Below are 20,653 nucleotides of genomic sequence, written 5' to 3'. Positions count from 1 at the left end.
GTTCTATTTTTCTCCGTTCTGGAGATTTACGATTTAGAAAAAAAAAAACCCCGATTTTGCCCACTGTGCGGCGGTAGAGTGGGACTCCGTAGATTTTTTTTATTAGACTACCCATATCCACTAAAACTGTTCCCATGCCACGTGGCTTTTGTTTCACCCTAAAACCACGTAAACATTACTTCAGGGTGGAGCCGACATAGAGACCATCGCGTCTCACAGCATTCATTAGCTTACTCGCCACCATTTGCTAGAGGTGCTGATCCTCTTGAGGCCTGAAAAGGACTTGGGGTTCCTGAGGACCAGCACTCTTTCTCGCGCTCCATAGTAGGCCGCTGATCTAGCAGTAACTACTATAAGCTTGATGCTTTCTCTTGCTGATGAGTAAAAGTACCTAGTGCAGCGTTGGTCCACAGTAGCCTGCCCTCCAACTCAAGGCCCCTCTGCTTTTCTTTCGTCCTGCTTGGGCCTTCCTTCTGGCCTCTTCTAGAGCTCTTCTAAATAAAAGGCAGCTCCCACTGCCTGCTTCGTACTTGCTGTCCGTTAGTGAACAAAGGAAGCACCATGCTAGGCCTGGACACTCTTTTTTCAGATGGTTTGAGCTTCCACACCGGAAGCAAAGCTGCGATCCATTTTCTTCTTTACAGTTGCCTGAGACGTGTACATATCTCAGGCATTTGTAACATCTTGTTACTTTAATTCTTCTCCAAATTCGGCAGCTTACAAAGCCGACTCGTAACATGGCTTTCTTCTCTGCTTGTCTGGCAGTTGTTTCGTCCGCCGTTATCAACACCTGTTTCCTCTGGCATTTGGTTTTAAGAGAGCTATTTTTGGCTCCTGGCTTATAAGTCCAAAAGTCTTAGCGAAAGTCTCTTTCACCTCATCTTTCTCTACAATAGCATCCAGGTCTCGGACCTCTAGTGTAACTATTTTCTGGCTCATTTTGACAATACCCTGTTCGGCTACCGACTTTTAAATGTGCTGTGAGAATGCAATAGCATTCTCTACACCTTTGGCCTTAATAAGTATGTCTCCTTTTTTTACAGCGACAACACTTTGGACTGCCACATTAGCCTTATCAGGATCAAAGTTCGCCTTTATCGTCTTCGGCACCTTTGCAAAGGTCTGCCCTTCGGCCATTTTCACTACTACTGTTGTTTTTTTTTTTTTTTTTTTTTTTTTTTTTTTTTTTTTTTTTTTTTTTTTTTTTTTTTATATCGGGTTACCGCGACAGCCTATTGGCCCAGTCGCCGGGGCCACCCACTCACCACCTATGTGTGGGGGTGTATTGCCACACCCATTAAATCCTCTCTTTTTAATTGATACCATACAAATCATATCATGGGCACAGTGGAAGTATCTCCGGTGTAAAACACCTTGTCAGTTAAGCTGACACTCTCTGCACCGGGGGGAAGTGCATCGGGTCAACTCGCCACTGTGTAGCCTGGGTCCGAAGCATCGGATCCAGGCTAACTAGCATCCCCGGAGAAGCCCCATGTTTCAGGGGCCACTCCTCGCCGGTAAGGCCGGCGATCCCTGCCTGGCATCGGGCCGGCTAATCCCTAGCTACTAGGCCCTAACACTGTTTCGCATTCACCCAGGCCCGAAGACCTGTGGAGCAAGGAAAAAACCCTGGAATTACTCTGAAGGAAAATTCCACGGAAAAACCCGCCCCGAAACAGCCGGGGTTACATAGGAACTTTTTTCCGGTGAAAACAGTTTTTTGAAAAAATCTGCACTCACCGGGAATCGAACCCACGACCCCTAGAACAGCGTTGTATCAGTAGCAAGCACGCTTACCACTGAGCCAACGCCGCTCCTCACTACTACTGTTGTTGTCGCGTCCACTTTTTTTCTCTGGCTTGTTTTTTCATTCAGAAAAATCTCGTCTTGTTTGCCACCACCTGTTTTCTTTTTCTTCGAAGACATGATTTGCTGGCGATTCTCAAGGCTGTCCGATGGGCTCCTGTTTCTTTTACTTCGTTATATTTACTTTATGGCAATGTTCAGGATTTTTTTCTGTACACGCCGTCGAAAATCATCTCGCCTTTGTTCCCTCCATTTCAGGGATTTTAATAACGCCTTATAAGAGTTTGCAAACACTTCTTCTTCAGAGAGAAAGCCTTTTTTTAGCACCTCTGCCTTTTGTTAGGTTTTAAGCGCGACTTTGAAACCATTCTCAAAAGCGTTTGCTGTGTTACCATACTTATCATTGATTGCTTTTAGCGTCTCTGTAATATCTTTTGTTGCTGATGAGACTTTATCAGTCACTTGCTGTCGCTTTACTCTGAGCTTAGCACCATTTTCTTCTAAAAAGGCAAGTTCTTCCTGGATCTGGTGGCTAAATACTGACACGTTGCTGTCCTCGGTGTCGTTGGTGCCTATGCTCGGCAGGTTTCCTCTTCGTCCTTTGTCTGTGAAAAAGGCCCATGGAACATTAAGCAGAACCTGTTAGCCATGAGACACGGGTTTGTGGCCCCCCCCTTCCACCAGAATTTATGGGGCCTGAAACAGTTACCCGGGCTTTCACCGGATCGAAACTGCCGGCATTTTTGATACTTTCTGCAACAATGAGAGTCTGACCAACGAGGTACAAAGCATACGTCAGCGTAACAACTGAGCAGCCAATGATCTTCAGTTTTGCAAGTAAGATACCATTCTCAACGCGATTGAAAGCTCTGAGAAAGTCTAACAGAAAGAGAACTGTAGCTTTACTGCTGAACAATGATCATCTTATAGACTCTAATATTAACCACGGTAGTTTAGAAGTTGTAGCCCTGATGGTTACTAGACTGATGAAAACTGCATAACGAATTGCGCTCTGGGTATTTTGGGCAACTGCTTCTAAAATGTGTTACTATTAGGAGGATCATATTGAGGCCTCCCCAAGTCTTTAGGCATAGTGCACCAATCGAGCCATGTCTAAAGCGTTGCGGATTCTAAAGTATCGAAACCTGCAATACACACTATATCCCTCTTCATAATAAGTCGAAGCATATCACAATAAGTTAATGATTTTATGTGTTCTCCAATTTTAAAGGTTAAAGTGGGGTATGCATGTCTAATGCGTCTGTGATACTCTCTGTTAGGGCTACGACCAGAGTATATTTATCAGCAGAGTTCTATCTGTACACATCGAAGTAATAAATAATCCAGTAAGACTGTTGCGATCAACTAAGTGCAGTCTTTTGCACAGCCTGGACCATATGCTTACTAGTTTTGATAGCGACAGCAGTACCTTTGTCCACTTGTTCCTCACTGCAAATGAAGCATCAGTTTTAAGATGGAGTGAAATTTCTCATCAGCTAACTATTTCTCTTTTGATGGCAACGTTTACAGGAAATACTGTGGAACTCCTCTGGGTGGTTGTTGCTCTCCCTGGCTCGCGGAAGTCATTTTAGAATTCTTGGAGAGTTCAGTCTTGAATGGATGTCAGGATTCTACCATACTGTACTTGAGATATGTTAATGATTGTTTAGTAGTGTTAAAAACTGATCAAATAAAAAATTTTCTGGACCTTTTTAATAGTTTCAACCCCTTTATAAAGTTGACAGTTAAATATAAAATAAATAATTTAACTTTTTTTTTAGATATTGATATTATACGTTTTTCAAATTCTATCAACGTAATAGATTAATTTAAAAAATCCTTAGCCTCAGGTGGATGACTTAACTTTTTTTCACATAATTCAAAATGCCAACAGATCGCTATTGTTTTCTCTTCGATCAACAGAACTTTAAAACTTGCAGATCTATCTTTTGGATCAAAAAATATTGCAGTAGCTCGTCAGATTTTTGCCAATAATGCTTATTCTCTATTTTTTATTAAAAGATACATAAAAGCTAGAATGAGTTTTCTCAACAGACGAAAAAAGTGTTCCCAGGAATCTTGCTTTCTAAACTTTCAGGAATGTGATGCAAATGTTGATTCTCGTTCCTTCAATTCGTCAGTTCTGAACAGGATGTGTTTCTTATTGTTCCCTATTTCCAGAGTATGGAGACGACTCTTCGCAGGGCATTGTCTAAATAAAATATTCGTGTTGTTTACACAGGCTCTGGGACATCGACTTACAATATTAGGTTGAAGACAGACTCAATAAATAAGTTAGACATAAGTGGCATTGTCTATAAGATTTTATGTCGGTGTGGATTAAGTTACGTTGGCCAAAGTAAGAGACACTTATACATGCGTTTGCGTGAGCACAATTGTTACATTAAAAACGAGGACGAAAGGCCGGCCTTGTATAACCATTTCGTACAGTGTGCGCAGAGTCTCAATTTTAAAAGAGTAGTGCTTTTTGATCAAGAACCTCATAAGTACAAGCGCAAATTGATGACATTAACGAATAATATTATTGATAGATAATTAGGTACACAAGAACTCAACAATTTTTAGAAGAATTTCTTAATTAAAAATAACATTGAAATTAAATCATAGTTCTCATATGTACGTTATTAGATGTAAAACATTAAAGTTAACACAATAAACAACAAACATTTAAGTAACACAATAAACAAGATTTAAGTATTCTATATTAACCATACATTAGTTTCACACAGTTTTTACATGTCTCTTTTACATTTCTGCTATTGGATCTTTTTCAATGTTCGCTGCTCCCTCTAAGACATATTTAGTTTGTGTTCTAGCCTTAACTTATTTTTCCTTATTACATGTATGCGCCATATTTGTATGACTTTAAAATAATTTAATTTGTTATCCTGACTTTTATAATGGCTGAGTAAATTTCTATAATATGTTGTTATATCTTTAAGCGCTATCAGTGTTCTTTCTACGTGCTGTCTTGTCACCTGCATGATGAATTAATTTTTTCAAAAAAAGTTGTTTATATAAATTGATTGTTCTTTTTTGTTGAATTTTTACATAGTTATACTTATGTATAATTCAAGTTTGAATTAATAATTTTTCCAAGTTAATCTTTCGGGGCCAACTTCGAAAATAAGAAACACACACACCACGTAATTTTTATACACAGCAACGTTTCGTCAACTGGAGTGTCGACGTCGTCAGGCTTTATTAACAAATTCAATAGAAATTCAGTACAAACTAACGAATAATAGACATGAAGTACAAGCGATATTATACCTTAATTACAAACACTCAAAGGAAAGATTTAACGTAGCGATGTTCGTTCTCACACAAGTCAAGTTGGCAAAAGCGTTCACATTTCGCAAAGTTGTCAAATTATAGTAGAGCACACATATTTACACAGATGTATCATGAGGTTAATGTATCAAACTGATAGACATGGTCAGCAACGTATATTTTTGAAAAAACTTTTTCAAGTATGACTCAAAGTGTACAGGTCCTCTTTCTTATTTATATTGTTGTCGTCTGACACTATATGGAGCATTTCAGAAATCAGTCGTTTCCTACAATTTGGCTCTTTGTCTATTATTATGATGTCGTCCCATTTAAAATTATGATTATTAGAAGTTTGATATACAGATACCATATATTTAGTTTTATAATTGTTTATGTGTTTTCTTATCCTCTTTTTTAGTGCTCTCTTTGTTTCACTTGTGTATTTTGTGGGGCAGTCATTGCATTTTTTCTCTTTCGATATCGACACCACGACATCGTTCCAGGAAATATAAAGAATGCAAGTAAGAATTTTCATAATTTAACTTTTGCAAGTAACTTGTGCAATAAACTAGCCTCAACTATGTTTCAATAAATGGGTGTGCGGGTTCTTAACCTCGAAGTTAAAGACATAGTTTTGCACAATAAGTTTATCAAGAACGCTGTTAGAAACCTCAAAGAACGTGTAATGAATTTAAAAATCTATGAATCTCAACTAACAGAATTTTTCATGAATGTAGATAAAAAGTATTTTAAGATAAAAAATAGATTAAAAAATTTATTAAAATGCAAGTTTATAAGGCTATACACTAGGCTCGACAGACAAATAACTCTAGAAAAAAATAACATTGGTAACCTAACACAAACACAGATACCGTTAAACGTGTCTGAAATATTGTCACTCGGACCAGATTTTAATGAAGCGACGTCAAAGCTCGATAAGAAAGATGCTATAAAAGTTTTTAAGGATTTAGAATTCGGCTTACAAAATTCAAAAATAACTGAAAATGCGAGGGAATCTATCAGAAAAACTGTCGGTACAATAGTGTCGTCTTCTATACGTATCAAGGCTCATATACAGAAAAAAGACAAAGTTTAAATCAACAAAATAAAAACAGACAAATCAGTTTTTAAAAGATAACCAATAGTTGATTATTTTAAGCGGAGATAAAGTTAATGCCTCTATTTGTATGGAGAGGCAAGATTCTGTGGACAAAATGACTTAGCTACTTAGCGATACCACCACATACGCACAAATAAAGAGAAATCCTTTACAACAATTGCAGAAAGAAGTTTATAAACAATTTCAGTATCTAAATGAAAACGAATTTTTAAAGTACAAATATAAGAATGTTCAGATCACATAAACAGATACACAATTGGCGAAGGCTTACGGCCTCTCAAAAATACATAAAGAGGGTACTATATTAGGACCAATTATCTTTTAAACTAATAGTCCAACGTATCAGCTTTCCAAAATACTTTATGATAATTTAAAACACTGCATACCAAAATCAAAATACAATTTAAACAATAGTGCAAATTTGATGAACAGAATTAAAGCAGTACAAATTTCTGTAGATTATATGTTGGTGTCGTTAGATGATGTGTTTCTGTTCCCAAAAGTTCCACGCGATCTTGTAATTAAGAGTCTCGAGACGTGCACACTATATTTTTCAGGGCTCAAAAATTCCTTTAACTGAAATTATTAATGTACCCAAATTCTTATTTAAAAATATAGTTTTTACTTTCAATAACAAAATGTACCGTCAGATATTTGGCACACCCATGGGGTCTCCAATTTCTCCTCTTTTTGCGAATTTGGTGCTCGATGATTGTGTCGAGTTTTGTTGGAAAAATCTAAAAAATGAATATGGCATGGAGCTACTATTTTTATTTACTTATGTAGATGACTCAATAGCTGTATAACAAAAGACACTACTAAAACTGTTCTCCAAACGTTCAAGAATTATAATAAACATTTACAATCTACTCATTAAATGAAAATTAATAGCCAGATTAATTTTTGAGATGTTACACTATTTATACAAAACAATAGATTTAAAATGAAGTGGTTCCATAAAGAACCGTCTGCAAATAGACTTACTGCAAATAAATTTCACGTCAGCCCATACAAAACAACAAAAAATAAATATCATACATAACTTAGTAAAGAGGGCCGTAAGACTGTCAGATCATTAGTTCCATAGTAAAAATATCAGGCTTACAAGACACACGTTTCAAGGAAATGAATATCTTACACATTTAATCAACAAATATATAAGAAAAAGACTTTCGTGCAATGACTCATAGGTGAAACAAAGAGAGCACTAAAATAGAGCAGAAGAGAACACAAAAACAGTTATAAAACTGAATCTGTGGTATCTGTACATCAAACTTCCAATAATCATACTTTAAAATGGGACGACATCGAATAATAGACAAGGAGCCATATTTGTGACTGATTTATGAAATGCTTTATATAGCGTCAGACGACAATAATATAAATAAGGAAGAGGACCTACACACTTTGAGTCATACTTCTAAAAGTATTTTCAAAAATATACGTTGCTGACCATGTCTATCAGTTTGATACATTGACCTCATGATATATCTGTGTAAATATGTGTACTCTACTATAAATTGACAACTTTGCGAAGTATGGAAATTTTTGCTGACTTGACTTGCGTGCGAACGAACATCGTCACGTTAAATCTTTTCCTTCAGTGTTTGTAATTAAGTTATTTATATCGCTTGTACTTTATGACTATTATTTGTTAGTTTGTACTGATTTTCTATTGAATTTGTTAGTAAAGCTTGAAGAAGTCGACACTCAAGTCGACGAAACGTTGCTATATATAAAAAATATGCGGTGTGTGTGTTTTTGATTTTTAAAGTTGGCCGCAAAAGATCAACTTAAGAAAATTAATAATTCATACAAAAATGGAGGGCAAGAAACATCATTATATGATTATTTGTTCAAAATGGGCCAAACAACAAGGAGCAGTTTTTTGTTTCTCGAAAAAATTGTTATTAATAGTTTGTTTAAAAAAATTTGTTTAATCATTTTCTGACCATATTTCCGCTTCACAAACTTTACTTCCCTATAGAGTAACACATTTTGAACAAGATGGTGCAAAAAAATTGCGGGCGAATCAATTTTCCTGGTCGATTGCTGATTTTACCCCGTCTATATGGACAAATTTAATTTCCAACATTCTATTCACACCTGGAATGTTCATAAAAATTGATACGTAGTTATTTGCCGTGAATCTACAAACCGCTTTTATTTTAAAGAAATATATGCACAATTTGATTACAGAGAAAATGTAAACATGTAGACTATATGCAAATGATGACGGTCATCAACTTTTATCAAGATTAATACATATCAATGCATTCCTTTTACTTGCTCCTTTGTTATTATAAATGAAAATAAGGTCTAAAGCTCAATACTTTGGAGCATGGCTATTTATTTAGGTAATCATCAATACACATGACCAATGGTTCACCGTCATGCTGACGGTCTCTTCGGGATCAAGAAACTATAATTGTACATAAATAAAACTTTGTAAGAATTCAACAAAAATTATAGGTATATACATCCCAATAAATAATTTTTTTTGGAATAGGCCAAAGAAGAAGGAGCAAATATTGTTTCTCAAAAAATTAATTTTCATAATTTGTTTAAAAAAAATTGTTTAAATGATTTCTGACCATATTTCCGCTTGACAAACTTCACTTTTCCACACAGTAGCACATTTTGAACAAGATAGTGCAAAAATTTGCGGATAAATTAATTTTTCTGGTCGATTGCTGATTTCGCCTTGTCTAAATAGTACACCTCACTTTTTTTTGAACATAATTAATAGCCAGCTAAACAAGATATTTTAAATCAAATACTGTATCCTGCAAAAAAAACTTAGAACATTAATCGTTGGCTTATCTTTCATAATCACCTTGAACTTAATAGATGGAATGATTCCTATACACCCCACACTACTTACATTTAAAGACTAAATAGTGAAATCTAATTAAACTGATACAATTTTTCATTCAAGTCTTCTGTAGATAGCATGCTCATTTATATAAACAAAAGTAAATTATGTATGACTATATACATGCTATTATCTATGGGGCGTTGACTTCTTAATGTGTCACACGTTTACTTTCAGGCCAAAAAAATTTGTCTTTAGGTGATAGATGTTGGGGTGTGTAAGACACAATCAGCCCACCTGTAACTTCGAAGGGCATCCGCCACTTACCAGCTGATCTGAGGTACCGAGTCCCCCACATAGAGAGAACGATACTTTCTTCACCCAGATAGCCCTGCTGTACGAATCAGCAAGCTGTTATTCGACTAATGTTATCCTTAATACTGACGGCCTAGAATTGAGCTCTTTATAATGATCTCATATATATATGAGTATTTCGTACATGACACTGAGTTGAATGGCAGTAACAGATGCTACGTGAAACGGTTCGCCATAAGCCTAAAGTAATTATAAAGGCGCAAAGTGTAATCTGAGGGCGCAAAGCGGTATTTGCACTCTGTGCCTATGGTAAGAATATAGTGAACATTTTTCATATTTTTCTGGCAGGAATTAGTTACTTAACTTATAGCTGGCTGTTCACTACATGACTGTTTAAAATTGAGCAGTATATTTAAGAAACATAAACAGAACAATGGATGTTCTGTTATATAATACTTTAATCTGTTATAAAATACTTTATAACTTTATTTAATGATTTCAAGTGTTTACTCACTATACCTTAAGAGTTCTATTGGAAAATAGGCAGTATTCGAGAGTTCCGCAATGACTGGAGCAACCACAAAAATATCCTAACACTTACCCCTACACTTCAACATTCTGTGTACAGAGATCATGAAGAGTGTTCATAAATAAGTTACATAGTTTAGTAGTAGAACAATATATTAAAAATCGAAAATTAAAAAATGTAACGTTCATTGTAAAACTTCTTGTATTCCAATTGAGTCCAGTGACTCAAAGCGTTAAAAACAAGTATTTTATATTATAAAAAAAAAAAATTTACAGAAAAACTATCATTTAGTAGAAGTGTTGTTTCACTAGTTATTTTTCAGATTACTTTTAACGATGATATTAAGTTTTTACGCAAAGTTTCTCAGCACACAAAAAATTGGAGGTAAGTTGAAGAATGCTTCTCTGTGGTTTTTTTCGTGCAAGAAGTTTAGAAAAGTATGCAATGAAACATGTAGTAAAACTCTATGTACGATAAAAATAAATATTCACTGGAATCATCAATAATAGTGGTTCAATTTTTGCAAATTTGCTTAGTGGGAGACACCTAATTGTTTATAATTCTCTCATACAACTCTTTTAGAAGACCATGAAAACAATTAAAAATATTTTTCATATTAATAACTACGTTTGATTACCTCATTTTCTGTTGTTTTAATACTTATAGTGGTATTACCACTAAATGATTCATCTTTCATGAAAAATTTTAATTTCGAAACAGCATTCTGATAAGTTTTAGTATTTTGTTGGTCAGCAGAAAGTTTTTCTGACATTGAACCTGTTTTTTTTTCATTGTTATCCGAAAAGACTTCAAGACCTTTCGTTGAAATACTTTTACAAGTATCTGCTGTCAAATGTTTCAATTCTTTTAGAGATGTCTTCGAACATCTTTCAATGTTTCGCCCTCGTTTATCGCACTTCTGTTCCTTTAATTTAAAATCAACTTCAACTATATTTTTGTCGTTCACAAAATCTAAAACCATTTCTTTTGAATACTTTTTTTGTTCTATTATAGGCAGTTCTGAAGATAGTTCTCGACTAAATATGTCTTCATTATTAGTATTTGTAACAATGATTGCTCTGCAATGCTGTGATTCTTCTTTCAGATAAGCTAAGGAAACATGTGAATCAATTTCATCATCTCCATCTTCATCATCTACATTTTCTTCCTCCTCATCTTCTTCATCTTCATAATCATCTTCATCATCTCCATCATCTTCGTCTTCATCGTCTTCATTTTCGTCATCACCATCTTCATCATGTAATATCCGTACACTAACATTATATTTTGGCATGATTCTATCATTTTCCAGTAATTTAGAATGCATTTTACTTGATTTGTGTTCAGCAAATATATTTGAATCTCGGTCATATTTATCACCCAATAACGACGGATGAGACGACTGGTGATTGTCCAATACTGGATTTAAAGATAATTCAATTTGTGATCTTAGACTTGATCGTGGTGGTATTGTAAATCTGTGCTCCTTATTAAGACAGTGCAGGCCTATTTTTAATTTATGCATTTCCCGTTTTTCTCCCCAAATCGGCTCAAAATGTTTTACCTTCCATGGATCCAATTTGTTTTTGTCTTTTTCAGCTTCGATTTTCAATTTTTGTTGATTTTCTGGCATAAACTCTCCTTCAGCTAAGCGCTTTCTCCATTCTTGGCACGCTCTTGCAAAAAACTCATTATTAAGTCCAGAAACAGCTGCATCCTGAAAAATAATTGAATGTGTTAAATATGAACATATTAAGAATGTTGAATTAACACAAGTTAATCATGATTGAAATATTCGAATATAATTATCGTTGTTTTGAATCAATACAGTTTCTTTGCATCCATTGTAAAGTATAGTGGCTAATTCGTAAGGGACTGGTGCATTTTTTATATCTTCGATAAGTACTGTGCAACAAGTGTAAAAAAAAATTCACGAGTTTTTAAAAATAATTTTGTGGGTAGAATACAAATTATTTTAGTTTTCAATCCAAACGACTGTTGATTTCATTGCAATGATTTAAATGAATTAACTAAAAGCTCCATATTTTGTTAAAAAAACATTTATCTCATACTTTGGCTCATTTTAGGCAGGAATACTTTCTTACAATTTTTTTGATTGATTCACTGTTTTCTCGTGAGAACTTGAAAAATGGGGTTTTGGAAAGTTTCAGTTAATTATTAGAACGTAAAATTTAAAGATACGTAACGTTCACTTAACATATTGTGTAAAAAGTATCAAACGAGTAAATGCAAAACTAAAAAAACCGTTTTTAAGAAATACGAATATACTTATAACCAGATTGTAAGTTGACAAGAAGACTAGTTTATTTCAGAAAAACCAAACCATTAGAAAAAAAAAAAAAATTTATAAGAATGAAACTTGCGAAGGATAAAAATAAAGATAAAATCTGTTAACGAATTGTTAACGTAAATAATTCATTGTTACTCTTATAAGCTATTGAAATCTTATACTTAAATTATATACAAATATTGACTCGATACACGTATTTCGTTTGTATCCAGTATTTTAACGTGTCCATATTACACCTACATATCCTATCATACCATCCATGCACAAATAAAAATACTTGATTGAATGTGCTTTATCCTAATTAGTTTTTGTTATGTGCAAACAAAAAAAATAGTACACTTCCAATATTATTAAATAATTCACATGACAGACCAAACCGAGCTTTTTATGCAAGAAATCGCCTTGAAATATCCAGTGCAGTGTTGATGAGATTCGACTAAAGTAACCGTTTAATCTTTTAATAATTGTACTGAATGATGTATCTTTAATACATAGTAGAGTAATCTTTAAAATTCAGTACCTAAGGGTACAACAAAATTTATGCAAAAAATGTTATTTTAATGAAATGTTGATGGTTGGAATAAAAATCGTCTACTTCAAAATAAAATTTGACAGACAACTCTTGTCTGAAATTTTTTATTGCTTTTTAAATACCATGTAAAATATTAACATAAGAATCATCTTATGTTAATTGTAATGAACTTTTCTAAATAAAGTGAGACAAAAAAAATCTTGTCGCAAAACTTCCATTATTTGTTAACAATAATCACAACACGGATCCTTAAAGAGACAAAAAAATTTTATTTTCATCAGTCGATTTGACATTTATTTTTTGTAACATCAGAGGAAAAAAATTTAATGTCTATCACAGGAAAAATCGCATAAAACAAAAAAGCAAAATTTCTATTGTTGAGATGTTTAATTATATTAAACGAGTTTGTTTGGTATCCACTGAAAAAATAAGCAAAACTGCAAGAATAATAACCTCATACAGTGGTATTTGATGGAGCAAATAAATAGCAGAAGCTATAAAAATATTAAGTACCGTTTTGAAAAATTATAGTATCTTTCATATGACTTAGTTAAAAGTATTCAACAAAATAAAAGTTTTTGAAAGTAATAAACAAAAAGGAATAAATAAAAACTAGTCATGTTTGTTGCTTCATCAAAAAATTTTACTCATCAGAAATGATTTAATGTTAAAATGAAAATCTTTATTAAGTTATGTGAGTAAATTAGAGGTTTTACTAAACACAAATAAGCATATACAAAGTAACGAGATGAACAAAAAATAGTCAAATTCGTAAACATTGTCCTAAATTTATATAACAATTGTTACAAAACTTAAATAAGGTAGATATTTTACTACAGAAAAGAACATATTAATTTGTATTCTGCATAATTATTTAATTAATTGTATTTATTATATTCTGCATAATTATTTCATCTGCATAACTTTCAGGGCTAGCTTAATACTGTTTTTGATGTATAAAACAAATTGTAAAAAATCTCGTTGACTTTTATGAAAATGTTTTATTGCACAAGCTAAAATATTTAAACTCAAGTCTTGCAAATAAACAAAAAAACAACAAAATTGATATCAGCTTTAGTACATGCAACAATTTTAATGTTGTCGATTAATTATAAGCGTTGAAGTTTAAAATAACTTGTTTAAAATCTGTAGTAGTAATGTGTGTAACTATGACCTTGTTTTGTAAGGATAAAAAAATTATGTACTGTACATAACTTAAAGCATGAATGCTTTGTAAAAAAATATTTAAAAGCTGTAGAAATAATTTCTAAACATACATTTTTTTCTGAATTCACTTTTAATTGTAAGACAAAAGCAGTATAAATTCCGCCCAGCAAGTTATACAGATTTAATAATTTTGCAAAGTGTTGACACGTCTTTTTCTGTATATACAATAAAATATTTACCTGACTTGACTAATGCAATAATTCTAACATAAATTTAGGATAATCTTTAAGAACTTGACTGATTTTTGTTGATCTCATTACTTTGTAAATAATATTTAATTTCGTTTTTTAAAATTTTTGATTAACTTACACTACTTTATAAAAATGTTATTTTCAATGTAAAATCATTTTAAGTGAGAAAGATTAAATGTTGCAAAAAACTAGAATATTTTTATTAATCTTACTATTTTTCAAATTTTTGATTTTGTTGAATACTTTTGAATAAGTACCATAAAAAACACAATACATCTTTAAAAAGGCACTTAATATTATCACGGTTTTTGTCATTAAACTGAATACTGTGCCAGATACCACTGTACTTTATCATTATTTTTGTAGTCATGTTTTTTTTCAGTAGATATCAAACACATTTAACTGGCCTTACCTTTCACTTCAAAATAAAAGACTTCATTCTCTTTTGTAGACTTTATGAATCAACCTGTTGTAATAGATAAAAATTGAGCGTAAATAGTTGTAAAATTCATAAATTATTGTTTTATTTAAAAATAACTGGTTTGGTTAATGATACGTTTTATTTAAACTTATCTAGTTAATTAGGCTCCTTGAAATTCTTCAAATTTGCTCTTAAAATAAATCAGAGATTTTTGGCAAGTGTGGGCCACCACTGTGTTTATGCCGGGAAGTAATGCTGCGACAAAAATTGCCACAAAAAGTAATCGAAATCAGCAGATTATCAGGATACAAATAACTATGTACAAATACATTAACATAAATTAATCATAAATGCTCACTGTGAGAGAAGCGGTCTCAACAGCGGCCATAAGCTCACTGACTATTGCGGTGAACAGTTAAATTTTAATCTCTCAAGCATTATAGGTCTATACTTTGAAATAATAGAGTAAAAATAGCTAACGGTTGAGAAAAGATAAGCATAAACTTAATACAGGCAAAAGTCTTTAATTTTGACTAAAAAAATCTGTGTGGTCCCTTAGGAAAGTCTGGATGTTTGCTAAGTCAGGCGTTGTATTAGTGGTTCCATTGTTATATAATCGAAGTTCGTTATTTCAAGATTTTCTAGGTAATAAAAAATGCATTAACGTGCTGAGAGTGTGCTGTCTAGTTATTAAGTAAGGAAGACGTTTTAAGGAGGTTCTGACAAAGAATAAAAAATTTCAAACGCTCAAAAAATTATGTACTTTTTAAGAGCATTTTAGCAGAGTGTACTTATTTAATATTTTTTTCAAACGTTATTTCGAAAAAGAAGCTCATTAAATTCTACAATTTAACGTAGGCTTTAATGGGGGTCAGTAATTGAATCGTATCTAAACTATCATTCAAATTAATAAAAACTTTTGTGACGTGGCGTTTTCGTGACCTGAGACACTTAAATGTCATGGCCAGGGCAGTCTTGAAACAATGACTAAAGAAAGTTATCTCCACTCGTCGATGTCTACACGGTCCTGAAATGCGAGACTTATTCCCTTAGATTACAGTGCTCACTGCTTGGCTCTTCGACTCTCTCTTCGCAGAGGAGGTTCCACCAGGGAAGGCCCTTGGGAAGCAGGCTGCTCTCCTAGGGAGAAACGATGGGCTCTACCTGTTAATACCGCTGTCCGAAAATGGCATGCAAACAATAACACGGTGAAGCGAAATTCTCGAATTACAACGATCACTTTATTTATCACGAAACAGTTACGTGAGCGTCGGTCATCACTGCTGGGCTTGATCTCCGGGTGGTCTCAGTGTCAGCTCAGTCGTGGTTGTCCTTGAGGGGATCTTTATGCAGCGGGTCTGGCTCGAGTTGTTCAGAAGGTGGCCTCGGGTACGGTGGCGACACGAGGATGGAGCTGGTGGGCTGGAGAAATTACTGGCAGCCTTCCTCTTAATCTCTTGTTTACTCTCTCCTTCCCGCTTTTTTTCGTCTCAACCTTATTCGCTTTAAGAAAACGCTTAACTCTTCTTTGATCTGTACCGAGCACGGGCTCAGACTCGAATGATGCGTGAGGTCTACCAATTAGTGCAGTCTCGCGCGTCATTGCTTAACATCAATGTATCTGTTCACACACACATGCACACTCAACGCTGCGGCAGTTTATGGTGCAGAAGTCAGTACATTTAGCGTCATTACAATGAGCGCGGTAATTATATAAGATTTACTATTTCATTACATAAGTGTCTTCGTGTATTGTGGTTATAATGCACATATGTTCCTGCGTCTCTTCTGTTCCCTTTTCTCTTCGGCACTGCCCTCCTCTCCAATTATTTCCACATAAAACAAACAGCATAACGATCCAAGCCGTTATCAGTTCTTGATAAATTATGATATTTCCCCTTTAAGACGCATTTCAATGCTTACTGTTGCACGGGAAAGAGAACAATGGCTCCGTTATAGTTTTTGGAAGCAGTTTAAAAATGTTTCCAAGTTGAAAATAATCATATTAAAATAGAATTAATGGGACAAAAATCTTACGAACAATTTTTAAAGAATTAACCTTCAACAAAATTCAATTGATGACCTGAGTAAAGCCTATATTAAATGGTATAACTAAGGGATCTTTTTCAAAAACACACGTAGTAAAAAGTTGAAAAATTCGTACGTAGTATGATGTTCTTAAAAATTAAACAATTTTTAGTCAGTTACCTAACATTTTCTATTTTTTCCAGAACTTCTGTAATGAACATACTATCATATTTTAAAAACTTTGAAAATGTTCGGGTATTGATTGACTGTTACCAAGTAGCTATTTGGGAGTTGAACATTTTTTGCTATTAAATTATTACTTAATTTTATCGTAAGGTCTGTCAAACCTTCCGAATAAGCATAATGTTCCTCAAGTTTTAAATATATGTTTTTAATTATACAACTTATGATGGACAATACTATTTAAATTATACTATAAACTGCTAAGGTTAACAGTGATAATAAAATCTTTTTATAATAAACGTTTATTTTTAGCATATTGAATATTTGTTTTATTGTTTTATAATTGTTAATATTTGTTAAATTGAAATTAAATTTTTCATACTATAATTTCTTAACTAAATAATTCATTTGGTTAGAGCCTCCTCTTGTAGCTTTACATGATATCCAAAAAAGTACGTATTTCTGGGGGTTCTAATCCTAATATTAACAGACTTCTTGCTGTGTTTAAACCGTCAGTGAGGATAAAAAAAAACAACAGCAGAGCCAATGATATGAGAAAACTGCAGATTGGATTTTGGAGAATTCAATGAGCTATTGATCATACATCATTAGGTTTTTGAACCACTGTTGTCAGATATAGTGATAACGATGACTATCGTGAACGTAAGCTTCATAGTTTTCTTTATTAAAAGTAATTGAAATTCATAATTCTATATTTAAGTTAGAGTTTATGAAACAGAACCAATTATGACCATATTTACGGTCACTAACGTCAAACTCACGTCACTTTACGGGCCAGCTTAGTTTAGTCTGCTTCGATACTACAACAAACAAAAGTTATGTTACTAGATTCGGTGTCGTCTTTACTTTGCTAACATAGATGTTAGTATTATTCTTTGCTGTTACACTCTACACTATGTATACTTAGGAATAATCTTAGTTATCGAGATACCATAATTTTTACGCCTATTATCATTATACTATCATAATTAGTCAGTAATCTTGAGTTATTTACAGCTGAAAACTCACTGAGCCTCAACTCGTCCAGCAACTCCACGCTATTCTGGCACCAATACACTTGCACACAGCGAATAGCCATACGCAACGTTGATAATTAATCTTTTATGCACAGGGCATAGATCTTCCATGTGCAAACCATCGCGTAAGGCTTTTGTCTCTCTCTCTCTCTCTTTCTTTCTGATGGCCTCTCCTAATAAGCTTTTGGACGATTCGAGTGCTATCTCCTTGGTCAGTCTCAGGTTATCGTCTTTTCAGAGATTAGGCGCTTTTAGCCTTTAAATAGACACTCAGGTGTGCCTCAGGGCTCAATGCATGGACCTCTGCTCTGATGTACATAAAGAAAATAAGCTAAGAGTGAAAAGAGAAAATCTAGGAGTCACTAATCTAGTCTAGTTTTAGCCAATTAGGTTACTAGCTGTGGTGCCAACCGCACACCTAATAAAGGTTACGAATTCGTATAAGCAGGAAATTGTATCTTTTCCACTAAACTATACAGTTTCTCCAGGTGCCTGGCCATTAAGTGCCAGGCGCTCTCACTTGCTGGCTGATTCGTACGAACCACATCTAACTCTTTAATGGTAGTGAGATTTTTGTATTTTGATTGTATTAATTCTCCCTTTTTTAAGTACAAACTTCTCTAACGCTCCAGACAGCTGAAGTAACAGTCGAGTAAATAAAAGATAATTATTATGCAGACGTTAACTGTAGGGCTTCACCACCGCTTAAGACAGCAGTGATAGCCTCTAGGCCACTCCAAAACAGCTAAAAACCCTGTCCCGTCTGCCTCAAGGTAGTTGAATACCCATGCTTAGGACATCCAGGGCACCAACTAACCACGTAATAATACAAAGAGAAACTTGGCCGTGAGCCACCCCCCCCCCTCTATGGTTCCCTTACCTTGCGACTTACCTGCACAGCCTGTTTGAATGCCATGTTATTGAGCGCAAGCCAAGACTCAAAGAATACATTTCACTGACAAGTAACACCATTCCTCAGAACTATCAAATAATTTTATTGTTTCATTACTTTTTTATATAAAAAAAAAAAATTTTATTGCAAATAACATCTAATGGCAATCGAAATGTATTATAACTATTCATTTTTTTTAGTAATAAAATTGAAGCTTTTACAGTCCAAGCCATAGAAATAATTTTTTTTTTGCATTGACAAATAATAATAAATTTATGTTTTATACAAAAATGCTTTTCTAGAACTTTCTGGACAGTTAATAACATATTATTTTGTTTTAATTTCAACTATTCCATTAAAATTTTTTCTTCTTCAATACTGTTGAGCTTAACGAGAAGACCTTAGAAATATGTTTCTTCTTTCAAAATTGTCTTGTTTCCTTTGTTTTTTGGTAATTCTGAATTAAGTTGGTTCTGGTGATTTATACATTTTGCATGATATTTTTTTCAATTTAAAAACTAAATTTAATGATTTTATAAGATCATCGATTTCATTAAATTCAAACTAAACGGTTAACAGTTATAGCTATTTTTTTATATGTTGTGAATCAAGTCGCGCGGGAGCGCGACGAGATGAGTTTGAGTAAGCAGACGAAACCTCGGTGACCGAACGACTATTTACTTCAGATACGCATACTTCAATTTTAAAGTATCAAAAATTAACAGTTTTACCGAAAAATTTACGTCAGAAAGTCGTTATGACAACGAAAACGAGGCATGTGTATCTCAAAACGTTCAAATTAAGATTGAAATTTTTTAAGTTTCAGTTTCAGCCTGAAAATTTTTTTACCATGAAGTTGGCTGCAAGCCTAATTTTTCCGGTGTATAATTGGGAAAGGCGTGTTTGTAAAATCAAGCAGATCTACCAACAGTGTAAAATTCGCTACAGGCATTTCTTATAATACGATAGTATAGACAGCGTGCAGCATTGGGAGTTCTCAGTGGCTAAGATAGTAGAGTGCTCGCTTTCCACCTAGAGGGCTCGTGTTCGAGACTCCACTTCGTCACTTCCTCCCGGGTAACTCTGTGGTATTTTTTAATCACTAATGTGGCCTAATCACTAAGATTTCATACTAGTATACAATTGGTGATATGATTCCTATATACCGTGGCATGCAGATTTGCAAATAATAGGAGAGAACAACAATGCCTCAGAAGAGAGGGGGGGGGTGAATGCCTCTCTCACAGTAAAATACAAATAATGAAATATATGTGGCGAATCAAAGTCGTGTATATCTTTGTATGTGTGTTCTCACAGCCATAAAACAAAGACAGGCAAGACGTTGCGTTGCTAAGGTAGGATACTAACACAGCGGCAAATTTGAATAAGCACGAAATTTAAATATCTCGAATACATAAATAAACTATCGTTCTAACCCTGAATTTTGTGCGCTTTAAACGTAAACACCTTAATTTTAGTATTCAAATAGAGATTTGTAATAAATAAATAAATGATTAGCAATTTAACAATTTTACAATTTTACAATTAGCAAATAAACTTTACAATTTTTTAATAACAGTAATAAGTTATTATTCGTACCATTTTTACGGTTTTCGTAGACGAATTAAACGTAGAAAGAGTTTGATTTTTATGATAAATATAAATTATAGATATTAAATAATGAATAATCAAAAGAAACGGTCCATTACGTCACTAGGGCACAACAAACGCGATTTTTGTGTGTTGATGCCTGAGTCACGTATGTTTTTCTTACCGAGGACGCAAAGTGTAATTTTGTGCCCAGGGGCACACTTTGCGCCCGGTAAATCACTTTGGGCCTTGGGGCAGAAAAATACTTTGGGACCAGAGGGCGCGAAAAATTTTTCTGCCCGTGGGCTCAAGGTGATTACAACACTGAGAAGGAATTGGGGGAGCCACTCTACCGACTGGAG

At 33.9% G+C, this 20,653-nt stretch overlaps 1 protein-coding gene across 4 annotated transcripts in view; it reads right to left on the bottom strand.

Annotated features, from left to right (window-relative positions):
* The window catches only part of Asx (transcriptional regulator additional sex combs), a 422,683-nt gene that overhangs the window by 297,691 nt on the left and 104,339 nt on the right, over positions 1-20,653 (bottom strand). For all 4 annotated transcript variants that reach the window (XM_089589205.1, XM_089589206.1, XM_089589208.1 and 1 more), the window contains exon 3: positions 10,517-11,596. In XM_089589205.1, the coding sequence (XP_089445331.1) occupies positions 10,517-11,596 (1,080 nt within the window). The remainder of the gene's footprint in view (positions 1-10,516; positions 11,597-20,653) is intronic.

Source organism: Copidosoma floridanum, unplaced genomic scaffold (genome assembly GCF_036245765.1).
Source record: "Copidosoma floridanum isolate Cflo_tuat_1 unplaced genomic scaffold, Cflo_Japanese_pri ptg000008l, whole genome shotgun sequence".
Lineage (NCBI taxonomy): Eukaryota > Metazoa > Arthropoda > Insecta > Hymenoptera > Encyrtidae > Copidosoma > Copidosoma floridanum.
This window is presented reverse-complemented; position numbering and strand designations above follow the sequence as displayed.